This window comes from Dermacentor variabilis, chromosome 10 (genome assembly GCF_050947875.1).
Source record: "Dermacentor variabilis isolate Ectoservices chromosome 10, ASM5094787v1, whole genome shotgun sequence".
NCBI lineage: Eukaryota > Metazoa > Arthropoda > Arachnida > Ixodida > Ixodidae > Dermacentor > Dermacentor variabilis.
Window position 1 is genome coordinate 51,048,368 of NC_134577.1, and position 11,964 is coordinate 51,060,331.

The 11,964-nt window shown below is 45.5% G+C and overlaps 1 protein-coding gene across 1 annotated transcript; it reads right to left on the bottom strand.

The window, feature by feature from the left end:
- Positions 1-1,171: 1,171 nt before the first annotated feature.
- On the bottom strand, positions 1,172-11,633 carry LOC142559234 (endothelin-converting enzyme 1-like). Its single transcript, XM_075670862.1, has 3 exons — positions 11,354-11,633; positions 7,672-8,024; positions 1,172-2,088 (listed from the first exon to the last, which is right to left on the bottom strand). Exons 1-3 carry the CDS (start codon positions 11,631-11,633, stop codon positions 1,783-1,785), a joined length of 939 nt encoding a protein of 312 aa, XP_075526977.1. The 3' UTR covers positions 1,172-1,782.
- Between the last annotated feature and the right edge of the window lie 331 nt (positions 11,634-11,964).

Below are 11,964 nucleotides of genomic sequence, written 5' to 3' on the forward strand. Positions count from 1 at the left end.
ATATCGGCGGATCGATCGAGATGCCTCCTTGGGTCGCGATCTAACCTTGTCAGGATCGCTCTTCCCGTAGCAGTGTCTCTGAGTCGGTGAAACTGTGCTCCAAGCTGTGCTTCTGCAGTTCGGCGAAGGTGTTGCTAATCCCTAGCTGTAGCAGCTTGTCGTTCGGTGTGTTTCTTGGAAGGTAGAGTGCCGTCTTGTAGGCCTTCCGCAGGATTGTCTCTGCTTGTTCCGTTTCGCTCTTGATCTTCATCAAGTAATAAATACGGGCTTTGCTGTTGCTTTCACAGGCGCGCGCAAAGCAAATATATTACTGACGCAGATCTAGATGCGATGATTGTCGATGTATACAGGCATTCAAGACTAAAGCAATTAACATTACGTTCAGTGGTAATTGAAACATTCAAGAGACTGGTGAAATCTCCTCCAATGACAGTCGGTTCTTGCATTACAATCCTGTTGTACGATTTCTAGGTGTCATTTTTGTCAGAATTTTCCGTCGTTTCAAGATGCGATGTCTACGCCTGGTTCACCAATCTAGGTTGCCTTATTTTTATTGCATAACCCACCTCGAATGGCATAGGAATATACATAGTGTTGTTTTGTGTTCCCTCCCACTCATTTTCCAATTTGTAATAAATTATGGATGAATCATCTTTTTGAATAATCCTCATATGTTATCGAAATGGTTTCTATTTATCTAAATTTACTGTAACACTGCTCGCTACCTTATTGTCTGAGAAGACAAGAGCATAGTAATCTTTGTCGGCAGCAAGAAAGGAACCAGGAGGAATAATAGCAATGTTGGTGTAATTCTAAACACATTTCTTTACTGCAACTGTCTATGAAGTTCTTGTAACCAGCCAAAACAAAATTATTTTCACGAAATACAGGTAAATAAACCATCGCGCGTGCTTCGAGATCAGGTACACCCCTCTAGCATACACGTAGGCCCAGCGTAAAAGTCCACCTGGATTCATTTTCTTGCGAAAGTATACATATGTATCTTAATTGTATGGAATGTCATGAGTTCATCGTTTACACACTTCTTTCCTAAACTTTTCCCAATAACTTCAGCTTCAAGAAGCGTATGCTATGCTATGCTGTGCCATGCTATGCAGTCGTTGCGCAACTCTAGCCTTGGTGCTAATGGGACTATCTTGTGCAAGCTGTGTACTCAGGGAATTGGTTTTATTTTCACTTTCCTTTTTTGAAGTAGGGGGGGGGGGTGGGGGTGGTATAGTCTCGCAGCAACTTTACGTTATGCTGTGTTTGACGTACGAATTTCCCTTCTCAGCTGAAAATTAATGTCAGGCTTTAAACACCGGACGAAGCAGCACATTGTTAATTTACTTAACTTCGACATCAGCTCTTGTACTTAGAGAGAAAAAAAAGGAAACGATAATAGGAACGCGACAAATATTTTCCCACAGCAAACATTTTGGAAGTATGAGCAGTCATTCTCTGCGTAAGTGACTATTAATGCCGAAAATAAACCCTGCCAATATACACGACCGGAAACGATAATTCTCATTACAATACAAACGAACGCCTTCCCGCAGTCTGAATGTATTTCGTCCGAAAGGCTGTCGACATGAGCTGCTGCGAAACACCACAAGTCTTAATGAGAAGGCAAAAAAAAATGTAGCACAACGTTATCTTCCTGACAGCACGAAGTGTACCGAAGATAGCGTTCATACAGGAATTTTAGATTTGTCACAAGTATACAAAACTTGACCCATTTCGCTCAAAACCCAAGTCGTCGTAGTCGTCAGTGCCATTCGGTCACAGCAGCATGCACCTCTGCATCGGGTTCATGGGCGACTGGGGCGGGCAGCCGAACACGTCGGCGAACTCTTTGACGTGCTTAAAGGCGGCGTCGCACTGCGCATGCGCGAAGCCGCCGGAGCGTGAGGTGCCGCCGCTGCAGCGCGTGAAACACGCGGCCACGAAGAACAGCTGGTCTCGAGAGAGGAACTCCAGGCCCTTGGCAGGATTGTCGTCGGACGCGCCGCTGCTCGACCGGTAAGCGTCCAGGCTCGTCTTCAGGGAGATGGGATCCAGGTATCGAGCCCAGCTGCTTTTATCGCGCTGCATACAGAAGCAGGATTGGCTGTGAAGAGACGCATTTGTACGACAAGTCTTCCGGTGACATGTGAAGAAGAAAATGACAAACATTACGCATATTCAACTCAAAACTTGCGTGAAGCGACGTTTTCGTGAAGCGGTCACATAAACTCTGCGAAACAAAATGCGATGCATGCAGTTGTGTCATTTCCATCTCATGCAACGTGAAAGCTCACACAATATCTAGGTTTACGCACCGCACAGGTAGCAACTTTATTATTGTAATAAACATGCACTAAACGTTTCACGAGCTATGGTGAAATGGCCACGCCGAATCAGGCGAAAGCACAGCTTAAGACGTCGACGCTGCAATGTCACGTGGACGAGGGCCGTTCATTATGTTTGTCACGGCAAGAACAGTGGTGAGAAGCTTATGGCACAGATGAGGATACGAAACATGTGTAAGTACTTCTGCGGCTATCCAGTGGCACCAGAATGAAGAGGAAATATGGCGACGTTTAACTTCGTGAACACGGGTTATGCGCAAGCATATGGGTGCTTTTCCGGAGTTTATAAACTATGCCATCTTGCCTGGCACACCCGCGTTGTCGCAAGCTACCTAGCATGTTCTTCTCGAGTCTCCTGGACACGCTTAGCCCACGCCTTTTGTCGGTCTCATTCAGCTTGTGCCTAGCGCTTGCTGACAACTTCGGTGTCGGTCGATTCGCGCTCGGCCTGCCGCCGCTTGCGTTGCTGTTCCGTCCTTCTTGCTAGACACTCAGCCTCTCGACCGCCAGATCAACCCGGTACATTCATAGCGCACACAGAGTCCGTAGCAACCACGGTGGTAATAATTGCCAGAGGCGGTGAACCCAACGCGCCTCTGCCGAACCTCCTCCTCCACGACGTTCCGCCTAAAAGACATGTTTTTTGCCGCAATTGAACACTCACAAAAGGAAGACACATAAAGACAACACAGGCGGCACTTCCAACTGATTTATTTTGGGCTGTGCCCCAAGAATATATATATACATACATGCATGCGCTGGCTGTTCACAGATCTACGTTACCCAGCGGTCAAACAATCTTGTTTCTGATTTATAGAGCACGATAGATGTATCACTAATGCAATTTGTTCCTTTCTTTTTATATAGTAGGCTTCCATCAGCTCACGTGCTGTTTGAAATCTACTTCTGCCAAGAATCCTAATCTCAGAAAACCGCGGTTTGCACATGCAGGCCTTGCAGTGCGCAGGCAAATGTGCCACGCCATCTTTCATTAGATTTAGTTTGTGTTCCCTGGCTCGTTCATTTATGCAGCGTCCAGTCTAGGACAGACTGGACGCTGCATCCTCTCCCTGAAGGGGGAGGAGGCGTCCTCCCCCTTCACCGTACGCTCCTCCCTTTCTTCCTCCGTGCGCGTTCCTCCTCTCCACCTTCAGGTGCCCTCCTCCTTCGGCGCTCACTTCCCTCTCCCAGTTCGGCGGCCTCCGGCTTAAAGGGACACTAAAGCGAAACAATAAATCAGTTTAGACTAATGAAGCATTGTTTGAGAACCCTGCAGGTAGTCATTTCAAAAATGTTGTTTGATTATTAGATGAGGAAATGAAGGTCCAAGTATCAGTATTTGAATTTCGCGCCGAAACCATAGCGCCGGTACGTCAGCGTGACGTCAGGGATTCCAAAGTATGTTTTCGCATTTGGGCCGCGTTGGCTGAATAAAGGTTCCCGAAACTTGCCATGTTTAATATTTCGTTCCTTTAGAACACAATGTAGTCAATTTGTACGGCTATATATAATTAGTAGGCCCTAGAAGATGCCATCAAAATCCATGACGTCACAGCCCCCAGGTGCGGGAACTTAAGTAGGCATCGCCACCCGTATTTCGTCGTTGCGCTTTTTATGGCTTACCAAACGTCTTATCGTTGTAAGAGCGGTGTTTTTGGTGTTGTAGAATGGCAATTTACTGATGCAGAAGAAATCATTTTTCACTTTAGTGTTCCTTTAATCACGCCAATCGCACAGACAGCATGTCCGCTTGCGCGTAAAAGAAAATCTCCTACCTTAGCTTTTCGCCCGGCTCTTAACGCATTTACATCGACAACACGTAAGTTTCGTAGTGGACACCGCCATCGTCCCAAAGCCTCTTTTGCAATGATGGTCTCCGAGACGTCGGAGCGCTAGGAAAACAGCACGCGCCGCCCCTTTTCTGAGGCCATGTTGCGACATGCGCAACTTCGTCCGTGTGCGCTGTCTTAGCAGTAGCACAACCAAGTGCGTTTACATGCCCTGAGCCCCGAGCCCAGCCTGTTTTCTTTACTCCTTCCGCATTCTTTTATACGACCGGCGGTTTTCGTACCATATCTATGGCTGCGCAAAATCTAAATCTCTCTATTGCCTCCCGCGATATCTGAAATACTCTGAAATACATGCATTGACCGGAGTTGCGATTATTCCGGTACCATTCCACCATATTAAACACCCGGGATGGAACGGAAATGGGGTCACGGCATCAGTCGGGAAGATGCAATGGGAATGGAATGAGAGCCCGGGATTCTGGGGTGAAGTTGGAATGGAATGGGCAGATATTCATGGAGCACTAAATGTGATTTTAAGCGAGACTTCAAAGAGGGTGAATTTTCGGATTATAATAAAGTAGACTAGGTCAATTTTATTAAATTTCTCAATACTTACTCAAAACCGTACCTTCCGGTATCTACCAATAGGTGACTACCTCAGTCACGATAAAGATAAGCGACACAGTATTCTGCATTTCCGAAGACCCAGAAGCCTTTCTGCGTTGCAATGTTGAAGTGAGATTAAAGACAGCATCTTTTAGTTGTGGAGAATTATTGTAGCAAGAGCAAGCGATTCGACACTGTATAGGACTGAGAGGGCGAGATAACAGGTGGTCAGAGAGGTGTGCTAGAAAATATGGTGGCCGTTAAAATGCTAGTGAAGTTTAAACAAATAATAGCGTCTTTAAGAAAAATATGTGAATGTGTTTCGCTTTTATTTTAGCCATATAAGCGACAGAATAATCTGGCTGGAGGCACGACACGCACACCGATGCAATATTATTTTGTACTTTGCTTTACTCGAATAAATACTGTTGCATAAGTAGTGCTGATTTTTGGATATGGCGGATGGATTTTATTTGGAAGGCAAACCTTGCTTGTATCGCCGCGTGCGATGTTGTCATGAACCGCCAAGCGTGTGAGCAGCTCATTTGACGCTAACTTCAGCGGTCACGAGTGGGTAGCTGTAGGCTAATAGTATTTGCCAGATCGCTGCACCTTGTTGTCTAAAATTATTTGGCTAAAGAAAACATTAGGCTTAATCCTAAATATAAGAAAAGCTGTGTAAACACCACGAAACGAAAGTGCTTATGAAGGCGTCAGTCACTATAGAGCTTTCTTTTATTTTTTGTTATTAATTTGAAGAAGTGACTGTGCCTTTGCTTTTTTCTTTTTCTTTTTATTCACTTGTTCTCAGGTGGGAGGAACTTCGAAAAAAAAAGGCACCACATGAGAAGCTGCTGGTCCATTTTCCCGAAACTGGCATGTTTTGTAGATATGCGTGTATTATGGTCGCAACAACTGAACGCATTTTGTAATAACGCCACTTATTCGAGACTTCAACCTGCGCACCGAGCACACGTATCTACTGTCAATAAGAGTAGATATTTGAGATTACAGGCAACAACGCACTGCGAAGGCAAAATGCACTGAGCGCGTTTGCTTCTTTTGCGACGAAATAGTACGGATCATTATTTGAAACGTTGTTAAGACACTCAAAGTATGCTTTTCACTTACTACACACGCAAAGGCTCAAGTGTTAAGCAATTATAGAGAAATTGTTTCACACTTATTAAACTTGGAGGAACGGAATTTATTTACTATAAGCCACTGCAGGAGTGGGAATGATCCAACTTTAAGCATGCCGAGGAGTTAGAAGGAGTGGAATTATGGGAATCTCAACTCTCCGGAATGGAGTGGATGGAATGAAAAGCCCCACTTCGCAACTCTGGCGCTGACGTTCATCCCTCGGAACGGCGGCGAGTGACGAACAATCCCGCACGAATTGCGAACGATGCGTGTAACTTCCATGGCTTGCGGGTTCGGTTGCAATGCATGTTTACATTGGGGCGTGGCATCCATCCCCACATACGGCAGTGGATAAACTATTGCAGCAATGGTTCTTGTGCGACTAGAAATGCCCGAAAACGTTGCCCGCGTCTATTCACGATCCCCTGAAAAATGTAGATTATTCATTGCGTGTACGTTAGTAGGTACACCCGTGAGCAAAAGTATACGGACCAGGGATTTCGCGATAAAGCCGATTTTTTTTTCCTCTGCCTGTGAACGCAATTTTGACATTGAGGACTGCAGTCCAGACTTGGCATTGCGAAATTTCCAATGTACTCGTCAATTTCAGTTTATGCATGTTAAATGCAAAGAAATTTAGTTTTTTTCGGAGACCCTGTGGTCCGTGTACTATTGCTCACGTGTGTGCGTGAGACATGTTACGGTCAACGCGCGGGCAAATTATGAAGTGTGCGGCCTCATTAAGAGCTAAGCTGTAATTGCTGAACGATTGTTCGATGCCTGTTTAACATCGTTACGTGAAACACGTACCGGTTCTCCCGTTACTCAGGAAGAACGGAAGGGAAAATGCGAGGAATTGTTCACTTCGAGAGAATTGAGGCCACGTTATTACGGATAACGAGTAATGAAAGCTTGAAGTGTGTATAGGGTAAATACGAACTTTCGAAATTTCCGAATACTCGATTTCTTCCTCTATTCGTGCGTTATATGCGAGGCGTGAAGTAGGTTTATATTTTGCTAAAGAAGGAAACGTGTTCTGGGTAACGTACGATGAAAGGTTTGCTTGCGTAACTTACAGCTTTGTAAAGATTACCTGTTCAAGCGTTCCACAGCCAACAAGCGTATTTTAAGACCCACGAAGGAATTTTTCCAGATGTTCTCAAATAACTCAACGTGAACAGGGAGTGTATTATGCGTGATGGGCGGGCAAAGTTTCCAGCGCGTCAGGTGATTACGGGATTTGTAGAAAATGTTAACAATTTCTACAAAGCGCCATACGGCCGTTCCCAGATTCCTAGAAGAACTGTACGGTGCATTGAGCTCACGTTCGGCGGAAATATGCTATAGGTGATGAGTCAAGCAGGCTTAACGTTTCAGACCCAACTACAATTGTTGCAAATGATTTCTGAACTTCCATTTACTGCGTGCAACGGGCGGCGTCTCGGGCGGCATCTTCAGCAAGCCGAAGACGCCACCCGAGTCCACGGACTTCGAGCCGCTACCTGAGGCCACCACAATCAAAGATGCCGGACCATTCTTTTTAGTAAAGTTTTCCTCCTTCTTCTTCTTCTCATGGAATCACATTCTGATTCTACAAGGTCGCACAGATGCGCTGTTTTCTTTTTTTTTTTCGCCTCTATCTGCCGTCTCTCCGTTCGTATATACTATGCAGAGAGCAGCGGCGCGTGCAAGGTATGCAAATGTTACGATCACCGATTCGAGCGGTTTACACTCGTGGCAGCTGTTAGGTAACCCTCGCTGAAAGTTCATTCCGCACTCACCAAAGACGGAGAGCTGCCCTGCATGCACTTCAGGTACGTCTTGACGGCGGGGTCTATTTTGGACTTGGAGTAAGCGTCCAGGAACAACTCGCCGAGCCCCTGCGCAACAAGGCTACCCACTCCGGCGTAGTTGAAGGCGGCCGAGGCCTTCGCGTCGAAGTATGGAAAGCTGAACGCGTACGGCAACAGGGACAGGTCCGGTCCCTGCGGTTCGCTGCCGTTTTGGAGCACGTATAGCCGGAGCTTCTCAATGGCACTCGACAGCCGACTGAGTGTCGGGTCGGACAGAGCATCCCGCGGAAGCAGACGCCAGTTGCCCACCAGCGACTTGCCCATGTCTGGCTGGGGTCCGCCTTTAGAGACAACGACGTCAAGGAACACAGTTTAAACACCCCGTCGAAGCGAAACCGCGAATATTTTGCACCGCGCTAATCGCTCGAAAGCTCGTCATGTCAGACAATGCCTGACAGAGTGCCAAAATATACAGTTGTTTCCTTCCAGCGTATCCAGTTAAATACGTGTACCAGAATACCGCAGGCACTTTCCTCATCAATTACAAATTTCCGAAACACTTCCTGATGATTATATATATATATATATATATATATATATATATATATATATATATATATATATATATATATATATATATATATATATATATATATATAATCACAGCCATAAGACGGCAACACATAACCAAGCCAAGGAAAGCATCCCACCCCACCCACTGTCTGCGAAATCAAAACTTAAGATGCGGGTGGGTTTTATTATTTTATTACAGAATACTGCAGGCCAACATGTGGCCCAGGCAGGAGTGCATTTGTTTACACAGTATTGATGCGAAATACAAACATCCTAAGGAGAAGGAAAAAATAATAATAAACAGAAAAAAACGTTGTCATAATAAAAACATCAATGTACAGTGCAAGGAAGAGCGTAAAGTAGAAATGAGAATTTTTGTGGAAAAAGTAAGAGGGAAGAAAGATTTGCAACAAGCAATGCAGACTTATCAAGCTTAACGCAGCGAGGATAGACAACATCCTTCTTGACGCGCAGGATAACATGCACTAAAGCAAGCATACGCAACTACTTTTACAACAAATGCAGTTTTTCCGTGGCATATGGTACGTTTTTGGACAGAAATACATCGGCTGCCAGGGAGTTGCATTCGTTGATTGCTATTGAAAAAAAAAAAAGGAAAACTCGAGGCAGTTAGTGCCCGCAAAAATATGGGTTATCTTGCCGGAATTATGATTCCTAGTAGGTCTGGCTGATAGGGAATGGAGATAGGATGAATGATCAAGTTGTAACATTTCCAGAGGCGCGAAAGCAATTTTAGACGTGCTACCTTTCTTCGGGATTCCAGGATGGCAATGGTATTTTCGTTCATCAAATGAGATGGGCAGTCACAACCTGCAGAGCAATTAAATATGAAGCGGGCGGCAAGTCTGTTTGTTTTCCCGTCTGTTAATGTTTATTTTCGTGAAAGGGTCCCAGACGACGCAAGCATATTCTAATCTCGACCTTACCAGTGTGTTGAACGTTGAGTTTCACGGGTGGAGGTGAGAGTTTCAGCGTGTTCCTTAGCAGACCGAATTTACGCCGAGCAGACGCACAAGCATTATTGATGCGTTGTGACCAGTTCAAGCGATTGTTGATTGTTACATCTAAATATTCAAAAGAGTCGGTTTCAGTGACTGCTGATTGGTTAATAGTGTATTGATATGGCAGAATATGTTTTATTGTTGTTTATGCGCAAAAAAACTGTTTTTCTTCATTAGGTTTCATGTCCCAGGTATCGCACTGTTCAGAAATCGCAGTAAGTCTCTTGTTCGGGATTACTTCGTCATTAGTATGGTGAATCACCTTGTAATGTATAAGCAGCCACCCGCGAACAATTTAATATTTACGCTATCGTCAGTGCATGCGGTTATATCATTAATGTCTACTAGGAAAAGCAGCGGTCCAATGCATAACAAAAGAAATTTATCGGATTGTGTGCATTTCTTACTTTTCCTTACGTTAACTTCATGTTCAAAGAACTAATAAGGCTTCAAAAACATTTACAGCGTGTTTCCACCTGTGTTAAACAAACTCTCAGAACGGAGACGCACTACGTTTAAAACATGTTTTACACTAGCCTGGCGTTTCTTGTGGGTTAAATGAATAGCAAATTGCCGGTGTAGTTTTGGCAAAAGATCGGAGTCCGAAGGTGAGGGAAACATAAGTTATCGGGAATCAATGCACGAAAGTCACCGTGCGCGAAGGACGCGGTGACGAAAGCGCTTCCGGAAGTGTTTTGAAGATTGGTCATTGATGCAGAAAATGGGCCTGCGGTATTCTGGCATAAGTATCTACAATGGAAGGTAACAATTACAGATTTTGGCACTCTGTTAGACATTGTTTTACCCAGAATAAGTGCTTGAATAGTACGAGTTGGCAAAGGGAAACCAAGGGCACACATTCGAAACCACAGATTCTCGTGTTTACGGTATCTGACGTCCTCTGTCATTTCATAAACATGGAGAAAGACAGATTTGGCGTTTTTAAACCAGTTACAATAGAACATGGCCTTTACAAAGTAAAATCTTTTCGTGCGATTCACCAGCCGCTCAATGTGAAGGTCTGCAGCTACAGTCATGGTGCTTCATAACAACCTAGAAATTTTAATTATGTGTCAGATGGACAAGATCAGACAAAAACAAGAATCAGGAGGAGACATGCTACTAATTTGGTGACTTTTATTTGTTTTATTTGTATTTTTTGTGAGCGCTAGAGGTATTTCAATTCTGTGTCGCAGATTTTCTCTGAACCCAAATTTTCGCGTTTCTTTCGTGCCCCAACAGACATAACTATATTTCTAATAAAAAATTCAATTATACTTTGCATAACTATTTATTACGTAGTTGGTTTGGCAATGAGCCTCATAAAACCGTACGACAGTTTCTGACATGGCTTTTGATATGATATGGCGGGGTCGTGCAGGCGTTACCAAAGCGATTGCGCAGGCGTTGGCACCAAATTTGTAATAATTCACACTCGTCCAGACTGATTGACCGAGTTACTTTGATGTTACGAACCAAGAATGGGGCTCCGAGTCAGCAGTTGCCAGCACACAGGATTCTCCGACGTGCACCTAAATCTAGCTGCAAGGGGGGTCTTACATTCTGCAACTCCCGAGATGTGGCCGCCAGGCGTGTGAATCAAATCCGCGACCACGAACTTGGCAGCAGAATGGCTAAGCCAATGGGCCTCCGCGGCCGTTCAAGTTAAATATATTACCGCGTAGAATGCATAATGCCATTGCGATTGCATAGCTGTATTAAAGTGGAAAGTTGGCCGAGTTGATATACATTCGTAATGGTAACAGCGCGAGCAAGATGGCGACGGAGTGAAAGGACGAGCGCTCGTCCTGTGCCCTTTCACTCCGTGAAAGGGCACAGGAGCCCGTCCTGAGCCCTTTCACGTCCTGAGCCCTTTCGTCCTGAGCCGTCCTGAGCCCTTTCACGTCCTGAGCCGTCCTGAACCGTCCTGAGCCCTTTCACGTCCTGTGCCCTTTCACTCCGTGAAAGGGCACAGGACGTGAAAGGGCTCAGGTCGCCGTCTTGTTCGCGCTGTTACCATTACGGATGCACAGCTGAGCTGCAGTATTCCGAGATCAGGGGAAACGGTGACGCACTCGTTTGCCGGGTCCCGGCGCGGGCGTTGGCGCTGCCCTCTTCGTGCAGGTACTTGAGCGCTGTTCGCGTGGAGTACCAGTCGCCGACGATGGTGACGTTGCCGTCGTATCGACTCCAACTGCGAACGCGGCGTTCCAGGGCTCGGCGAACGTCCGCGACGACCGTCTCGGCCACGTGACCCGACTCCTCTGGCAGGAATTCGTTCCGGTACCTGAACGGCAGCTTCGTTTTTGTGAGCGTGCTCAGATTCTGGACGCAGGACAGATATACGGCTTCCATCACCGCTGCATCGTCTCCAAACGGGTGGAGCAAAGCTAATGTAAAATAATTTTAGATGCCTAACAAACACTAATCTTGTTTTAATCTTGACTGATGTTCTTGGCTAGACGCCGACGGCAAAGAAAACCTGCTTCCTGAAGACACGTTCCAAATCTGACGGCATTCTGCGTTGTTACCTGGCGAGAGCATGACACGGGTACGCAGCGTTGAAGTACGCGGTGGGAGTAGGTTGACACGTTCGCTGTTAATAATTGTTACTTAGGGTAGCAATAATTGCAATAGACTGTAACAAACTTTCAATGTGACAATGGTAATATCAAAGCACAAAATG

Bases quoted from the DNA above. Each gene is read 5' to 3' on its own strand.
- LOC142559234 (XM_075670862.1), bottom strand. From the start codon at position 11,633: ATGGAAGCCGTATATCTGTCCTGCGTCCAGAATCTGAGCACGCTCACA. The intron at 8,025-11,353 runs GTGCGTCACCGT...TTGTCTCTAAAG, and splicing joins CGCCGGGACCCGGCAAACGA to GCGGACCCCAGCCAGACATG. The intron at 2,089-7,671 runs GTGAGTGCGGAA...TTCTGTATGCAG, and splicing joins AGGGCAGCTCTCCGTCTTTG to CGCGATAAAAGCAGCTGGGC.